Genomic DNA, 17281 nt, shown 5'->3' on the forward strand with positions numbered 1-17281 from the left:
ATGCTTGAGGCCAAATTAATGGCTTTTTTCTATGCTTTTAGTTTATGTATATTGATGATTCAATCCATTATGGATTGATGATCCAATTAGAGACCATTCTAATTATTTCCTTAATGATAAGCTTTATCCCTTAGAAAAAATTGAGATTTATCAGTCATAGTAGCGGAGCTATGGCAAAATTTTTATAGAAATTACGCATAAAATAATTTCATTCAAAGCATAAAAAGACGACTTCCTACCATATTCTAGGAACTATCATCCTAGATTAATTAAAAGAATTTTATTATGCATGGAGATGTGGATGTTTGCATGTAGATGTAGATGTATGGAGGTGAATGTGAATGTGGATGTGGATGTGGAGGTGGATGTATGCATGTAGATGTAGATGTATAGATGTGGATGTGAATGTGGAGGTGGATGTATGCATGTAGATGTAGATGTGAATGGAGATGTGGATGTATGCATGTAGATGTAGATGTATAGATGTGGATGTGAATGTGGAGGTGGATGTATGCATGTAGATGTAGATGTATGGAGGTGAATGTGAATGTGGATGTGGATGTATGCATGAAGATGTGGATGTATGTATGTAGATGTAGATGTATAGATGTGGATGTGGATGTGGAGGTGGATGTATGCATGTAGATGTAGATGTGGATGTGGATGTGGATGTGGAGGTGGATGTATGCATGTAGATGTAGATGTATAGATGTGGATTGGAATGTGGAGGTGGATGTATGCATGTAGATGTAGATGTATGGAGGTGAATGTGAATGTGGATGTGGATGTATGCATAGAGATGTGGATGTATGCATGTAGATGTGAATGTATGCATATAGATGTGGATGTATGGATGTGAATGTGCATGTAGATGTGGATGTATGGATGTGGATGCATGAATGTGCATGTAGATGTGGATGTGAAAATAGATGTATGGATGTAGATGTGGATGTATGGATGTGAATGTGGATGTGGATGTGGATATATGTATGGATGTGAATATATGATATGTGATGAGAAGGAATCTGAAGTGATGAGATGGAAAATGATGTGATGGGATGAGTATACATATAAATGGAATATGGAATAAGTAATGTGGATTGATGAGGGATAATGTGGAAAAATGAAAGTTAAAATAGAAACTGTATTGTAGACTGTTTGTAAATGCTGTTTGTAAATGACTATTTTATGTCAAGAATGCTGGGGGAGCATTTTGACCATCTTGTGATTAAGGTCGTGGAGACCTAACTGATAAAGTTGCAACTGCTGACGGAGAGTCAATGAAGGACGTCTCGCGTAGCAAGGTCGGCCGAGGTCTTGACCAGCCTCGGTGCGATTAAAATGGTGAGCTTCCGGTACGGTGGGGGATGAGGGGCCAAGGAAGCGGCCTATGAGTGAAGCGCTAGGTCACCTGCGAAGGATCCTAGAGGGTGCTGACCATACGGTGCTCGGGCTCTGGGTCGCCTAGGATACCCACGCGTGCGTCGAGGAAGATATTGGAACAAGAGTAGGAGTTGTTTTCTAAAATCGGGCATGGATCTGGTTGATTGACCTTGCTGGTCTTCAATGGATAAGTCCATGGCTCTTTATATGGATCTGTTGGTTGATCTTGCTGATCTTCAACGAGAGTCCATCTTGATAAGAGATTATATTGCCGAGTATTATGGGCTAGGGATTAGGAAACGGCCCCTGTGTGGACAGGTGGTGAGCGTCCTAGTTGCCAATGATGCCATAGATACTCTGATGAAGGAATGATGGAAAAATTAAGAATCAACCGGATAAATTGGAAGATTGTGATCAGTGGTACTATGGTTTTATTAAAGGATTGTTTTAAACTGGTTGAATCTGTGAAAAGGCAATTTCATATTGGGTGTGTGAGTGGTGTGACTAGTTTTATTTTTGCATGAACATCCGGCTAGGGGGCCTTGGAACTCTTTTCCTTGGTACCCGGGACAAAACCTAACCAAATTCTTAATTGGATCCCATCACTACAGTGGTTGGGCGGTTGGCTAACCCATGGGACTGGATGGGGTTAGGCTGGACTGATGGATCCGCAAATCGAGACTCAAACTTTTGTTTTTACGATAGATAAAATAAATCTCCGACAGTAACTGTTCTATGGATAGGAATCAACGGCTGTGCCTCTTGAATGGGGAAAAAAGCGTTGATCCCAATGATCCAAGTGCAAGTTTCTTCCTTGATCTGACCAAGTATCTTATAGATGTAATTGGATCAGCTCGATCAGAAATGATCTTGACTACGTTAGAGTAAAAAGTTATCCTGGTGGAATCACCCGTGCTTTCCGGTAAAGGAAGTTTTTCCGCGTTCAGTTTTGGAACAACCGACGGATTAGTCTCTTATCCGGATATCCGTGGGTGAGGCCCCGAATGTGGGACCCCTGTCCCGCGCGAGAAGTGCTACTTCCGCTGCTAGTATCCCGAATCTGTTGCTCGGTGGGAACTGGGATCTTACAACGTCAACATACAACCGACTCACAATTTAGAAAGCAAGAAATTAGCTTACTTGTGTGGTAGTCGTTGGAACTCTGAAAACGTCGACGACTAGCTTGCTTGAGGCTTGGACGCTAACCACCAAATCCCTCCTTCGCGCTGTCTATGCACCTTCAATAGCAGCTATGGTTGCAGTCTGCAGAATGGGTAAACAGTGAGCACCAAGCAGCGAGCGGAGGAGAAACAACCCACAATTTTTTATTTTGGGTGTGAAGGAGAAACAACGGTGAATCGTGATGTGGATAATACTAAATAGATATGGTTTAAGTTTTAACATTAATAGCTACAGCCAGCTAGTATTTATTAATTTTGATTTAAAAAATAGATAATTTAACAAAATATATATTAATTTTTTTAAATAAAAGTAGCCCTTTATGTGCAAAGTTTAAAAATTTCTACCCTTCATTGTGAAAGGCAAATTTTTTTGGAAGCACTTCTCCACCAACAATATCTCAAAGATCCTTGTACTTCTATAACAAGTCAAATTGTTCGTGGAAGGGCTCTACAACCCTCGTCTCTAAATCCCACGGTGCCTTCAAGAGGCACCTCAAGTGGGATCGGCGGTTGAGATGAGCGCGCAGATCTCGGCCGTTGGATCAAAAGCGCACAAAAAGTAAACTAGGGATAAAAAGTAAACTAGGGATGAGGGTGGCAGCTGGGAAAAGGACGCGGATCATAGATTCGGGAGGTCGTGGTAATCATTTGCATTGGGTTTAGAGATTTTTGAATCTTAATCATTTTTCAACATTTTTTTCTTAAGAAATCTATTGGTTGCATGTAGTGGTCAATTAATAAGGTTTGAGCATCTTCCCAAGGTAAACTAGGAAAAAAAGTAAACTAGGACACGTAAGAAATATGCAAGATTTATATTGTCATTCAAAAATGCCCGCTTCCACCTTGTCATATGTTGCTTCCACCACCTCTTTTACTCAAACAAGCTTGCTATTGACTAAACATTGAAGGTAATTTGCTCTCTCTCTCCCTTGTCTCTAAATCACACAGTCTATTTGATATGTGGTAGGAAAATCAAAAAACAAGGTCTGCGCAATAAACTAGAAAAACTAGGGAAAGTAGGACTGTGTAGTAAACTAGGACTATGAGCAAACTATGACGGTCAAAGGGATAGATGAATAGCATTATATTAAGAAATTTTTTTCCCTTTTTAAAACATGATAACTTTCTAAATATGTCCATGTGTGTGTAGGATGAGCTTGTGGATTGAAGATCCTGGGATTGAAGATGGCCCAAGTGAGCAAACTACGATCGAAGAATACTTGGTGCCTGATACAAGTAGCCAAGAATCTAGTGAGAGTCAAGAAGAGGATGGTTTCTTTGCACAAAGAGTTGAAAGCAAAGAAATTGAAGAAAGTGCCAAAGAGTGACTTAATCCATTGCTTTATCTATCGCCTATATATTTCTCCTTTGATAGGAGAAGTTATGATGTGATGGTCAGTGTTATTCAAGGGGATTTGTCGATGACCATTGAGAGTCTTAAGACTTTCAATTCTAGAGGAGTCCTTGATCTGACGAAATGGAGGCGAATGAAGGAAAACCTTTGCTTGGATCAAAATCAAGATGGCTCCCTTGTGCTTTGCTTAAAGTCATTTCCAAATTTAAGGATATCATGCATAGAGGAATGGGAAAATATTGTCATAATATATTGGAGTGTGGATATCATGCATAGAGGAATGGGAAAATATTGTCATAGAGGGATAAAGGAAACCCTTGAAACCATTAAAGAAACATGGTGTGTTGACATTCGTCAACATGGAATCCCTATTTCTTATGTAAAGGACTTCATTAATTCTTGTGCTTGGAGAAACATGGTAAAAGGAGTTGATAGAGATTCTATTCCACATTGGCTTCGCAAGAACCCAAAAAGAGAACCCACGACCATTTTGAATATTGATAGCTCTAATGTGGAGAGGCATTTGATAGAGATAATGATAGAGCACAAAGTGAGGCTTGTGAAAGTTCGCTCAACAAAAAACCAAGGGCCATCAAAGAGGGTTGTTGATTACTTTTGCCATAGAGGTGGAGAACCTAGCCAAAAGGGGACACTAAGGAGATTGAGGACCTCAAAGAAGTGTCATTTTTAAGGTATAAGTGGAGTATTTGAATACAAAAGGCAAAGCAATTATTTCATTATATGCTTCTCATAAGGGACATGTTCCTGGCACTCGAAATGATCTATATCATTTGCCAGTCCATCCTATTGTCATTGAGCGTTGTATAGAGGATTTGTTTGACATTGGTAGCTCTCGCCATGTAGCAAGGATGTCACTCTTAAAAGAGAGATTGCATATGGAGAAATCTTCAGACCTAGATCGCACGATCTTTAGGTTTTTCATGATTCCAAAAGAGGTCTCCATGTTGTCATACCAAGTACGCAATCAAGATAGCATTCTAATACTCATTGACATTCTTGGTTTCTTTTCTATGTGAATAGATATTCTTGACATTCATGTTATTGGACAAAGCTACAGAAGATGATTGGACATTGATGTATATGGAATGCTTGAAACTAAAGACACAAAACAAGGTAAGTTTGGTGGTTTTGCTTGACATCATTGGAGTTCCTTTATTTCTTATGGTATACATTCTTAATTGCATGTTTTGTGGATATAGGTGCTATATTGTCAGCCCTACAATCCTCAAGCAAAGGAAGACAAAAACAAACCATTCATTCTTATTATTCAAGATACGTGGATGTTATAGCGAGGGAATACAAATAATTGTCATGCTAGGGTTCTTATTGCTATGCTTAATGCCTCATTTCCATGCAAGTATTTTAGTAATATGTGTTCATGCATGCATGACACACTTAAAGCTTTTGCCTAGTTTACTACACAGACCTAGTTTATCCCTAGTTTACTACACAGACCTAGTTTGAAAATCAACCTTAGTTTATCGATGGTGCTTATTGCATGCATGCTTTATAGCCATGCTTGGGTTCACTTATTGCCATGATTAATGTCTTGTTGCCATGCATGTATTTTAGTAATATGTAATCATGCATACATGACACACTTAAAGCTTCAACCTAGTTTAACCCTTGTGCACTAGATATGCATAGTTTATCCAAACCCTAGCTTATACATTGTTTACTAACGTATCTTTGGTTCATTTAACTTCAATGTTTAACTTCAATGAAAGCAAGTCACGATATAGTAGTTCTTGTAGTCTTTCTTTTTGCTAAAAGTATGTGGTACCAATTTGTGTATGTCACTTCTTTATATTAATGGTTCTTTGGTACTCACTGCTATTAGATGGCACTTGCAAACCCTCGAGAGGATATTATTCTTCCTTCTGGGAAACTTGCTCAGCAATGTCGAGTCTCAGATACGTGTCCTAGATGGAACACAAACTATTGTAAGAGAGTTCACATGATTCGCCACTTGAAGGCTAACCATGGCTTAGAGGTGGATATCCCACTTCAAAAGATAGGACGCCCCTTGGGTGGTGGAATGCAAGGCGCTTCAAAGAGTGTTGCAAAGCAATCACAGATAAGGTTTCTAGATGCACAACGTAAATTTCAAATTAACATGAAAAACAATGAAAGGAAACAAAGACTTTTGGCCGAAGATGCTTGGGAAAAGAAAGCTCCATCCAACTTGTCCAAGAGAGCCTATAACATGCAAAAGGAAGCATTTATCGAGGGGTTTGTTGCCAAGGGCATGGAACAATACATGGCGAACAAGGAGAAATGCATTCAAGGGATTGAACGGCACATTAAAGAGGGATATTCTAAACATGTGAGATTTTCTCTTGTCCTATTAACCTTAATTGTGAAATATATATATATGATGAATATTCTTAAGCTCTCATTTTGCATCTTGTAGCGACACAAAAAAGAAAGTGATGATTGTGACATTGATGATGGTGAAGTGGCTTCTCAAGGGATGGAAAACCTTGATGAGGACATATTTATGGAAAGCGACAAGGATGAAAATCGAAAAGAGTCTCTTCCTTTGGTATGCAAGAAATGAATTTATGATATTTTTAGCTTGTTTGTTGTTTGTTTTCTTTACTTTCATAACATGCCACTCAACCCATTTTTCTCTCTCTTGAAGGAAATCATTAATGAGGCGAACCATGAGCATGTGGCTCCATCTCAAGTGAAGAAGAGGCAAAAGTGTGTTGTTTTTTCTCCTTTGAAGGTAAGAGATGGATGTACTAGTTGGTCAAAGGGCTTCTGATGTAATAGTTGGTGAGAGGGCTTCTTTGTAAACATGGTACTAACCTTAAATTGTATTTGCCATGAAACTTTGTAATCTTCCAATTCAAAAGACTCGATCAAAGAAAAATGTTCAAATCCATGATAGTGAAGGCTCCTCACATGGAAACAAAAATATCGATGTGAGGAAGTGTCGATGAGAAATGTGGAATTAGAGGGAAAAGCCTCCCTTACAATGGTATGAAAATACTACTCTTCAACCTTTGTACTACTTTATTTCTTGTTTTCCTTACACTAATATACATAAATATGCATTGTTTCTTGTTTCCTCACTTTAGGAGAAAATTGTCAACAAGGAGGCTCATGTAGTGCTCTCTAAAAAAAGTAAGAAATGGAAGAAGGTAAGGGGTGGAAGATGTCTCTTTGTACACAATTTAAGAGTAGGCTTTATTTTACATACCTTGGCTCCTTATGTCAAGTCGTGTTTGTTTAAACTTGAAGGGGATGGCTTGCAATGTAAATGCATCTCATGTTGATATTAGCTCTTCGAGTGAGGGTAAGCCTTCAAATGTAATAATAACAATATCCACTAGTGAGATTAAGACACACAATGTCTTGGGCATGGTAAAAGATCTAAGTGTGGTCTATGAAAGGTATACTTTATTTAACTTTATGGCTTGAATATTGAATTATCTTAACATATGCATGGTTTTAATCTTAACATGTTTGATTTTTGGTTATGTAGACTTCAACACGGAGAAGCTATTCACTTACACTCTACACGTTGGGGATTCATTGCCGAGGTGGATGTGCAACTAGCCGAGTCAATCATGCATGTGGAAGCGTCTACTCGTGTGCTTAACCTATTTGCTATGTCGGTAATTTTTTTAATTCTGAAATATAGCTTTTGGATTTGCAGCTCAAAGATGCTTAAAGCATGTTGATTTTGTAGGTGGATGGAAAAAACCCTACCTGTAGATGCTCTGGAGAAGGTTTCATTCGTGGATAGTTTGTGGTATGAATATGTGGCTTCACGACGTCCAAAGAGCAATAATTCATTGCAAAATTTCTTTGGACATATTGATATGAGCAAGCATGTGTTCTTGTTTCTACCTCTAGTACATAGGTAAAGTCAATAGTTTACTCATATTGATGCATGTGTTCTTGTTTTTGTCATTAGTAGACAAAGCACTTACAACTTCATGTTTTTCAGGCACCATTGGACTCTTTTTGTGGTCTATAATTACCACATCATGAAGGTGAGAGGCTTGTCATCGAGAAAAAATATTCTCCTGCACCTAGACTCACTGCATGTAGGAAATTCGGGCGAGTATGTTTCCATTGTGCAACGGTAAGACAAGAGGTTTACTTTGAAGTTCATGAATCCATAATGCTTGGGTAAATGCTAACTAACATTTTACATCTATATATTATTAGAGTTCTTGAGTCAATTTCTTCAAGTTGCACACATGGACCATTACAAGAGTCTCTTGCATGCCCATCCACTGGGTTTGAGTTGAAGTGTATAGAGGTATGTGAAAATTAATTTTGGCTTTCAATATTGTGTCCTTTATATAGTATGATATATGGCATTTTTTGGATTGGATCAATTGAGACATATGTCAATAAACATTGTAGGTGCCAAAACAACCAAATGCAATTGATTGCGGATTTTATGTTGCGGATTTTATGTAATGGCATTTATCAAGAAACTAATTGATGGGAGCCTTATAGACACACCTCCAAAGCATTGGGTATGCACATGCTTATTAAAAAGCTTCCATACGAAATCTCTTGCTATGTATGTGCTTAATGTAATTTTGGTGTTCTAAACTCTAACATTGCTTTTTTTTCTTGTGTAGCTATCAAAGAAGTGGTTCGACCATGGATATGTCATGAAGTTGAAGGATGAGTTCAGTTCTTGGCTCAGCCATGTATTGGACGAGCATCTGCCCTTAGCATCGTGACCTTCTTAGTTTGCTATGTTAGTTTTTTGGGCACTAGATTTGCGAACTTAGTCAATGGAAGGCTTATGCCATTTTATGATATATGACATTGTATCTCCACAATAGTGAAGATAAGTCTTATTTTGGGATTTTATAGTTGGTACAAAATTACATTTCGAGATAAGTTGTACACTTCTTGAAAGGCTACACTTCCATGGAATGCTAAATCTTTTGGTTGTAAAGATTTTGTATTAGATGAGTTCAATACATGTGTCAATGCAATAGTTATTTTTGGTTTACTCCTTGGTTATTACTTTATGCAAAACTGTGCTTTTTATCGATGTGAGGCTACTTGCAAACCTCATTGGCTTTATGAGTCTTCAATATCATCCATTGGCACATTCAAAGGCAAAGTCCATTGTCGCTTACGCTATAAATATTACGTGAGACTTTCATTTGTACTTCCGCTTGTCCTAGTTTTTGCACAGTCCTAGTTTACTGTACAGTCCTAGTTTTTACACAGTCCTAGTTTACTATACAATCCTAGTTTATGTGAAAACGCTTACCAATGAGAGATCATACACATATCCAATGCTACAGAAATACTGAAAAACAGGACAGTACTTGCTGCCACCATTTCATAACATTAGTTTCATCATATATATCACACCAAAGCATTTCAATATATCAAGTGTATAATATCTTAAGTCTAACGCATGATGCATATATCTTTTTGAGTCAAAGAAAAGCGTCTCTCTTCATCCTTACAATCACCATATAAACAAGACATGATCTTACATTGCAAGCTTGTACTTCCATTTGTACTTCCGCTTGTCCTAGTTTTTGCACAGTCCTAGTTTACTGCACAGTCCTAGTTTATGTGGAAAGGCTTACCAATGAGAGAGATCATACATACATCCAATGCTACACAAATACTAAAAAACAGGACTTCATTATGTACTTTCGCTTGTCCTAGTTTTTGTAGTCCTAGTTTACTGCATAGTCCTAGTTTATGTGAAAACGCTTACCAATGAGAGATCATACACACATCCAAATGCTAACCAATGAGAGATCATACACACTTACCAATGAGAGAGATCATACCTACATCCAATGCTACCACAAGTACTGAAAAACAGGACAGTACTTGCCACCATTTCACAACATTAGTTTCCTCATATATATCAGACCAAAGCATTTCAACCAATCTATTCCACATGATTGATATCAAGTGTACAGTATCTTAAGAAAAGCGTCTCTCCTCATCCTTACAATCACCATATAAAAAAGACATGATCTTACATTGCAAGCTTGTACTTCCATTTGTACTTCTGCTTGTCCTAGTTTTTGCACAATCCTAGTTTACTGCACAGTCCTAGTTTATGTGGAAAGGCTTACCAATGAGAGAGATCATACATACATCCAATGCTACACAAATACTGAAAAACAAGACAGTACTTGCCACCATTTCACAACATTAGTTTCCTCATATAGCTTTCACCAAAACATTTCAACCATTCCATTCCACATGATATATATCAAGTGTACAATAGCATAAGTCTAACGCGCGATGCGTATATCTTTTCGAGGACTTGTCCACTTGGAAGAGTCAAAGAAAAGTGTCTCTCCTCATCCTTACAATCACCATACAAACAAGACTTGATCTTACATTGCAAGCTTTGTAATCCATCGCATAATAGCACATCCTTGTTTATGAGGATGCCTTCAACACCGATGGGAGCATGTCTTTCAATTAAAGGCAATAAACCATGGTAAGTGTGACAAGAGAGGGTAGAAAGGGGGTCTACCATCAATGTTTTTGTGCAGCAATGTGGGCACCAAATACGTGGTCTTTTATCAAAGTGAATACGATGTCTACCACGTTGATGTTTTCTTCTCAATACACCGGTTACATGAGCTCGTTTGTTGGGGGGACACAATTCAGCTTCCTCAAATGAAGTTGGAATGGTATTGAAAGGCTCTCTTGGCCTTCCATGGCCAAGCCTAGTTGTCGTCACATGTGCTTGAATTTGACGAACACTCCCTCTTGTAGGCATGTCAATCTCCTTTGGCTTGATAAGATTTGTACGGTACTCCTTTGAGGTTTGTAGCTGTGTCAAGCATAATTCTTTTTCTGTAGAGTCCTTTGTGTCCAATTCTTCCTCTACTTGAATTAAAATTCTTCTAAATTCTTCAATGCAGAGATGAATGTCTTCACTTGTGTTGGCCTCTTTCATGTCCATCTGATTACAAGGGCGCAGAAGTCTCACAAATCTCGTGATCCATAGAAACCATTCCCAAGGTGCGTGCATTGTCAATAATGGGAAGAAAGTTGTATAACTCAGGAAAGTGATGCCTCATTATCAATCTTATGCCAGATAAGTGCTTGCAGTCACTTGTCCAATTGGGGCAATCACAATAATTAGATTGCATACTCACATGATACCATTGGCTTGAAGAAGAGGTGCTTTGAATCTTGAACGACAAGGCCATTTCATTGATAACTTTCAACAATAAGGGGTCACTTTCAAATCGTTATAATATTCTCTTCCTTGCATACAACCTTGAAGTGTGCATCTTTGACGATCCACGAGTACTAAAGCGCCCAGAATTGGCTAGATCAAGAAGTATAAATGTCAAGAAGAGGATTTAAGATACTTTAAATGAATACAACAAAAATGTTAAAAGAACTAGTGATATTACCTATTTCTTGCTTTTGCTTGAAGAACTCAAGCATAGTTCCACCCATGCGCCTGCTGGCCAGTCTTGGAATCGCCCACAAGAGCATGTATAAGTTCAAGCATGGACCAATTGATTTGTGCATCCAAGAGAGTGTATTTTATGTACTGCCATAGGTGCTCCACCAAGTTAGTAGTGTCAACATTCCCATAAGAAAACAATTGGCCAAATTTTGGCCATCGCCTTCGCCATACACAAGTAGACCCACACCAACCATTTGTTACATATCGAATGATATTGTCATGTGCATTGTAACATTGTAAGAAATGTTGATACTTCTGTTCAAATTCCATTTCTGTAACCGAGTGCATGAGATTTGACATTGATGTGTAGATCTTATCTTGTATTTCTTTGGGAATCTACATTTTTCACATTTTTGTTAGAGGTTAAATTATAACAAAAAACTCATATTAAATCAAATATCCTAAGCTACTCTCCATTACGCAGTCGTTACTGCACAGTCCTAGTTTACTGCACAGTCCTAGTTTTCATGCACAGCCCTAGTTTACTATCCAGTCCTAGTTTACTGCATACCCACGGTCCATAGCCTTGAAATATTGCAATCTCTTACTTGTGGTAACAAATTCTTAACCCAAGCTTTCTTAGCATGGAACCAACACAGGATGACATGGCATGCAACTTGTTGGCGAGTTCCTTGCTCTTGTTGAACCCAACAATGGGGATCTTCGTCAACCACCTTACGCAATGGCTCTAGTTCTTGTGGACACTTGTCAATGACTAGAGCTGTAGGACGAATATCTCTCATTATTGAAAAAACCATTTCCATAGTAATCTCCAAGGCAATGCTCTCTTGATGAGAGCCTAGGTCATTAGTGCACTTCATACACCACACTGGAATGCCAACTCCAAGTTGGTTTGGTAGTACAGCTGCATATAATGGTAGGCCAAATTTATTTGTCTTGAAAGTACTATCAATAGCCCATGAGTTATTGTTTGTTTCCGACAACATTTTATTTTTCTCTCAATTATGTCTCCAAACAAAAAAAAGGTGGCATTTAAATGAGCGGACAATCTGAGTGTGATGCTGATGACGATTAGATGCTTGTGGTTAATTAGAATTAGTGCGGATTAAGCCACTCAGATTAAACGTAATTAGGAGACGAGGGTGGACCGAGATATGAAGAACGTCTAGAGAGGGGGGATTAGTACCTCACTATGTTTTCGCAGAAGCGTTTGAAGGATTGTCGTTGACGGAGGATGTGCAGATCACCGCCGGTGGGCGGTCCAGCCTCGTCTCTAAATCCCGGTGGGCAAGAACAGGTGGAGACGAGCCTCTAAAATCTATCGTTCCGCCAAATCCCTCAGCACAGCTAGGTTTGAGCGCTGTGATCCGACGGTCGAGATCTGCACGCTCCTCTCAGTCGTCGATCCTTAGTCTACTTTTTGTGCGCTTCCGATCCAACGGTCGAGATCTGCGCGCTCATCTCAGCCGATCCCACTTGAGGTGCCTCTTAAAGGCACCGTGGGATTTAGAGACGAGGCTCTGCAACCTTCAAAAATAAACACTACTTCGAAAAATGCACCGTGCCTTTTATAGCTGAGCCAGTCCCCTCGCGTGCCACAATGTCGTGTTGACTCAAGCCCGCGGTCCAGGTGGAAATGGCGACCTCGTCATCTCCACGCACAGAAATCTTGGCCTCCTCTCTGCTCATCTCCCAGCGCTTGCAGCTTGCTCTTGCTCCCAATTCGCTTCTCCTTTTGCACCGTAGTCAATGGCGATGCCTGGTAAGCTCTTATTCTTTAGTCCTGCAAAACTTGTCTGGGTTGCTGGAGCATGCTTGCTCCTCTTTGGGGCCATCAGAGGAGGAGGGCATGTGCCACAAGCTTGCTCAACCCTTGCATGAATTTATTCTGGCTGTGCAAGAAGTAGAGACATGTATGCAGGAGTCCCTCCCAAGCAGCTCCAGTTCCACGCATTCATGGTTGGTGGAGAAGGCACTTAAGCAAGGTATGAGCACGGATGTCGTGGACGTCCATCTTCATCGCCTGCTGTGGACATTTTCGGTTGTGTGTGAGCAAATCTCAAGGTCTGCTCCATTTGATCGCATGGAATTCTTTATATCACAACTAACAAGAGAGCTCTGTGCAATATGGGCATGTGTGGATGCACATGATGACTTCTGCATAGCTCAAAGCCTCTTGAACAAAATCAAGGGTGAGGAGGAAGGAGAAGCCTGCCAGCTTGCCGATTTTGTTCTGCAAAAGCTATCTTGTGTTGAGAGTTTGAGCCGCATAACACATGGTGATGCTTTGCCCCCCTTTTTATGGGTGGATCCAGAGGGCTTGCAGAGAAATCCAGAGATCCTTGGTCTGGGTGGTTATGGCAAAGTACACGAGGCTCTCTGGTTAGGGGGTCGTTTTGCTGTAAAAGACTTCTTTTATATAGACGACAATAAGATGTTTGGGAGGGAGGCAGCCATTCAAGCCCAACTGCGTCACCCCAATGTGATACCGCTTGTCTGTTGCACAAAGAGCCCCTCTTTGTGCAAGTGTAGTCTTGTGATGGAGCTCATGAAACAAGACCTTCGGGTCCTCATGATGCAGAGAATGGGGGCTGGAATGGATCCACCCTTTCCTCTCTTACTTGCAGTGGACCTCATGTTGCAGATTGCCAAAGGGATGGAGTACTTGCATAGTGAGAGCCTTCGCATCATACACAGGGACCTCAAGTCCTCCAACATATTGGTGAGCTTCTCAAGTAGGGATGGGGTCGGTAACTCGTATGCAAATGATGTGAGCCCTCTTGTGCATCTCAAAGTTGCTGACTTTGGAATGTCCAAAGCTAAGTATGCGAGCTCAAGATACACCACAAGACAAACAGGTACAACGCCATGGAGAGCTCCAGAGGTATTTGAGGCCAACCCTGAGGATGAGGTGGAGGGTGGTCACCCTAATGCAAGATACACAAACAAGGCAGATGTTTATAGCTTTGCCTTGGTCTGCTATGAGATCTTGACCGGAAAGTCCCCCTTTGAGGAGGGCACTCAAATCCGAAGGAGGGTGCTGGCAGGGAAAAGGCCAACGCTGCCTTCTTTTTGTCCCCCAGCTTTATCAAGTTTCATCAAAACATGCTGGCATGCAGAACCAGATCAGAGGCCAACCTTCACCCAGATCTGCAGAATGCTTCGCTACTTCAAAGCTTGCATTCTTCTTCAGGATCATCACAATCACAATCACAATCCAACACATCATAATTGGTTGTTGCACCCTGTCTCCTCTGCCATGTATGCTCGCATCGATGATATGCTACAAAGTCTAGTGCAGCAGTTTGGTGCTGATCCTCGACCGCAGCCTGTAATGATCATTCCTTTGGAGATGTATTGCTGCAGACTAGTATTTCAAAAAAGAGATGACAACGAAGCCAACAGCAGCCCATATGTGCAAAGCTCTTGTCATGCCCTCACTGGAATTACGAAGCCTGGATCAGATCTCATTGGAAAACCAGAGGAGTGGTGTTGCGCTTGCAGAATCAAGGCGGATTTCCAAGGGCTACGTCACTGGTATCTTTGGGTGGCTAAAGAGACTCTTCAGTTGGTATCTTTGGGTGGCAGCCAATTCAGGTGACAAACTTCCTTGCTTTGAAACTTATGCACATTGGGTATTTTGGACCACTGCTTTGGCTTCCTTGCATGCCTATAGTTTTTCTCACCTACTGCGTTCTAACTTGGCAAGCAGAGTTTCGAGATTCACTCGGTCTGGTGGGGGACTTCACTTATGCGGAGTTGCGTGCGGCAACCAACAACTTCTCCTCTTCCTCTGTGATTGGACGTGGTGGGTCAGGGCAAGTCTACCTTGGAAAGCTGGTTGATGGACGAAGAATAGCAGTGAAACAAGCTTATTCTCGTCAAGGGTCTAGTCTGTACGGCGATCGGTTTCTGACCCAAGAACTCAGGATTGCAAGCCAGCTTCAGCATCGGAATATAGTACCTCTTTTTGGATGGTGTCAACATCAGGGAGACTTGCTTCTTGTGTATGAGTACATGCCGAATGGTGACCTGGGAAAGCACATCTTTCAACAGGGTGGGAGTGTTGTCGAGTGGGAGCTAAGGTACAAGGTTGTGTCTCAGCTGGCAGCAGCACTCAAATATCTTCATCAAGACTCTGGGTACATGCAGATTGTGCACCGAGATGTTAAGACATCTAATATCTTGCTCGATTCTGAGTGGAATGCGCGCTTGGGAGATTGTGGCATTGCATTGTTGCTAGAAGAGGGTGATTCCTCTTCTCACTACTCATTGGCAGGCATGATGGGTTTTTTAGCGCCTGATCTTGTGATGGGAGGCAATGTGTCCCCTGCAACAGATATTTATGCCTTTGGGGTCACGGTCTTAGAAATTGTTACTGGAAGAAGAGCAAAGCAGTATTCTGAGCATTTAAGTGTTTGGCTGATTGATGAGTGGGTGTGGGATTTGTACCAGCAAGGAGACGTGATGCAAGCTTCGGATATCCGGCTTGGAGGAAGTTTTGATGAAGTGGGGATGGAACGATTGCTGCTGCTGGGTCTAGCGTGCACGAATGCGGACCCACAAGCGCGCCCCGGCATTGACGAGGTGCTAAGGATACTCTCTGCAGTGTCTCAGCCGCCGCCTCCACAAGCCCGCCCTAATTATCACCCAATCCATAGAAATGGCCCATTCTCATCAATAGATTCTACGGTTATCCATGCAGTCTCATTCGACCTCTGTGTCTGGGATGGACTCACCTTCATTGCTCAGTTCTCCTATCATCAATGGAAGATGATGCAACATTGGGGTCTCTTCCGATTCAAAGAGGCGCATTACAAAGGTAGCACCCAGTCCCTAAAGGTGTTTGAATGTTATCTACAATGCCTTATGCTGCTTATGAACACAAGTTGTCTTAGCTGCTATGGTTCTTGTGATGTTGTAGCTTGGGAAATGGGGACTTGGGATGTTCAGAGTGGCTTGGGAGATATAGACTACCTTGTACTTTATTAGCATATCATTTTTAATAATCTCATTTGGATTGTAAGTAATCGTAAACTTCTTAGAAAGTTCTGCAAAGAGACTCGCAAGATTGTAACATTAAGCATTTATAGCATGGAAGGTCTAGTATGAAGATTTTATGCTCTTCACCTAGATCTAGAACGTCAGAAGATTATAGTTAAGCGTTCCATATGCTCTAATTTATGTTCTAATTTGTTTAGTGTTATATCTTAAATGTTTAATAAGCCTAATTCTCATGATGATCCACAATTTTAATATCAAGGGTTTGCACGATGTCTCTAAAAATGCCAGTCTTTAAAGTTCTGTTCTTATCCATGCACTTGAGCAAATGCCACACCCTTCTCTATGGTGGCAATATCAAAGGTGGTTATTGGAGTGTTAACTATTACTAAGAGGGATCTGTCTTTTGTTCTTCTTATTATTTGGTACCTTTTGAGCTCACACCTAGGTAAGGAGTGAGTAGACCCTAGCACCATGCCATATGGCAAGCCCCAATGGTCCTCCTTTGTGATTCTAATGTGGATGTACCATCCCAAACAATGTATTTCTCATGTCGTGCTACTTCAATTTGTATCTCATCTTGGACACGGGGATGTCAGTGATGCCTCTTTGTTGCCTTGTTGAGTGGCATGTAATCCACATAGACCCGCTACTTCCCATTTTTCTTAGTCCAAAATCGCCTCTTTTTTGTAAGGTGCCACCTCATCTGCATAATTAATCGCATGTTATATATATTTCTTGACATTGGACATTTTTGTTGCTCTTGTGTTTGTTTCAAATGATCTTAATATGGTGTGAATAAAGGACCTCTCTTATATCTAATTAATTGGGTGAGGGAGTGGATACTTGAATTCTTCCAGTTGGGATGTTGATAAACCCTTTTAGTTGAAATAATTGTTTTAGGATAATAAAAGGAGTAATTTT

The 17281-nt window shown here is 40.6% G+C and overlaps 2 protein-coding genes and 1 long non-coding RNA gene across 3 annotated transcripts; all 3 read left to right on the forward strand.

The window, feature by feature from the left end:
- The first annotated feature begins 7561 nt into the window (after positions 1-7561).
- Positions 7562-8220, forward strand: LOC147615437 (uncharacterized). Its single transcript, XR_015262721.1, has 3 exons — positions 7562-7813; positions 7901-8038; positions 8125-8220. It is a non-coding gene; the product is annotated as an uncharacterized LOC147615437 (long non-coding RNA).
- A 4707-nt stretch (positions 8221-12927) lies between these two features.
- Positions 12928-16386, forward strand: LOC147615438 (serine/threonine-protein kinase STY17-like). The gene is made up of 3 exons (XM_086779554.1): positions 12928-14953; positions 15069-15591; positions 15675-16386. Exons 1-2 carry the CDS (start codon positions 12993-12995, stop codon positions 15199-15201), a joined length of 2094 nt encoding a protein of 697 aa, XP_086635680.1. The 5' UTR covers positions 12928-12992; the 3' UTR covers positions 15202-15591; positions 15675-16386.
- On the forward strand, positions 15374-16348 carry LOC147615439 (putative L-type lectin-domain containing receptor kinase S.7). The gene is made up of 2 exons (XM_086778994.1): positions 15374-16178; positions 16281-16348. The coding sequence occupies exons 1-2, from the start codon at positions 15374-15376 to the stop codon at positions 16346-16348; spliced, it is 873 nt and encodes a 290-aa protein (XP_086635120.1).
- Positions 16387-17281: the final 895 nt, after the last annotated feature.

Source organism: Cibotium barometz, chromosome 40, assembly GCF_041138505.1.
Source record: "Cibotium barometz isolate CiBa-2024 chromosome 40, ASM4113850v1, whole genome shotgun sequence".
NCBI classification, from domain to species: domain Eukaryota; kingdom Viridiplantae; phylum Streptophyta; class Polypodiopsida; order Cyatheales; family Cibotiaceae; genus Cibotium; species Cibotium barometz.

Coding starts and splice junctions, on each gene's coding strand:
- LOC147615439 (XM_086778994.1), top strand. CDS start 15,374: ATGCCGAATGGTGACCTGGGAAAGCACATCTTTCAACAGGGTGGGAGT. Junction 16,179..16,280: donor CAAAGAGGCGCATTACAAAG/GTAGCACCCAGT, acceptor GTGATGTTGTAG/CTTGGGAAATGGGGACTTGG.
- LOC147615438 (XM_086779554.1), top strand. CDS start 12,993: ATGGCGACCTCGTCATCTCCACGCACAGAAATCTTGGCCTCCTCTCTG. Junction 14,954..15,068: donor TTGGGTGGCAGCCAATTCAG/GTGACAAACTTC, acceptor CTTGGCAAGCAG/AGTTTCGAGATTCACTCGGT.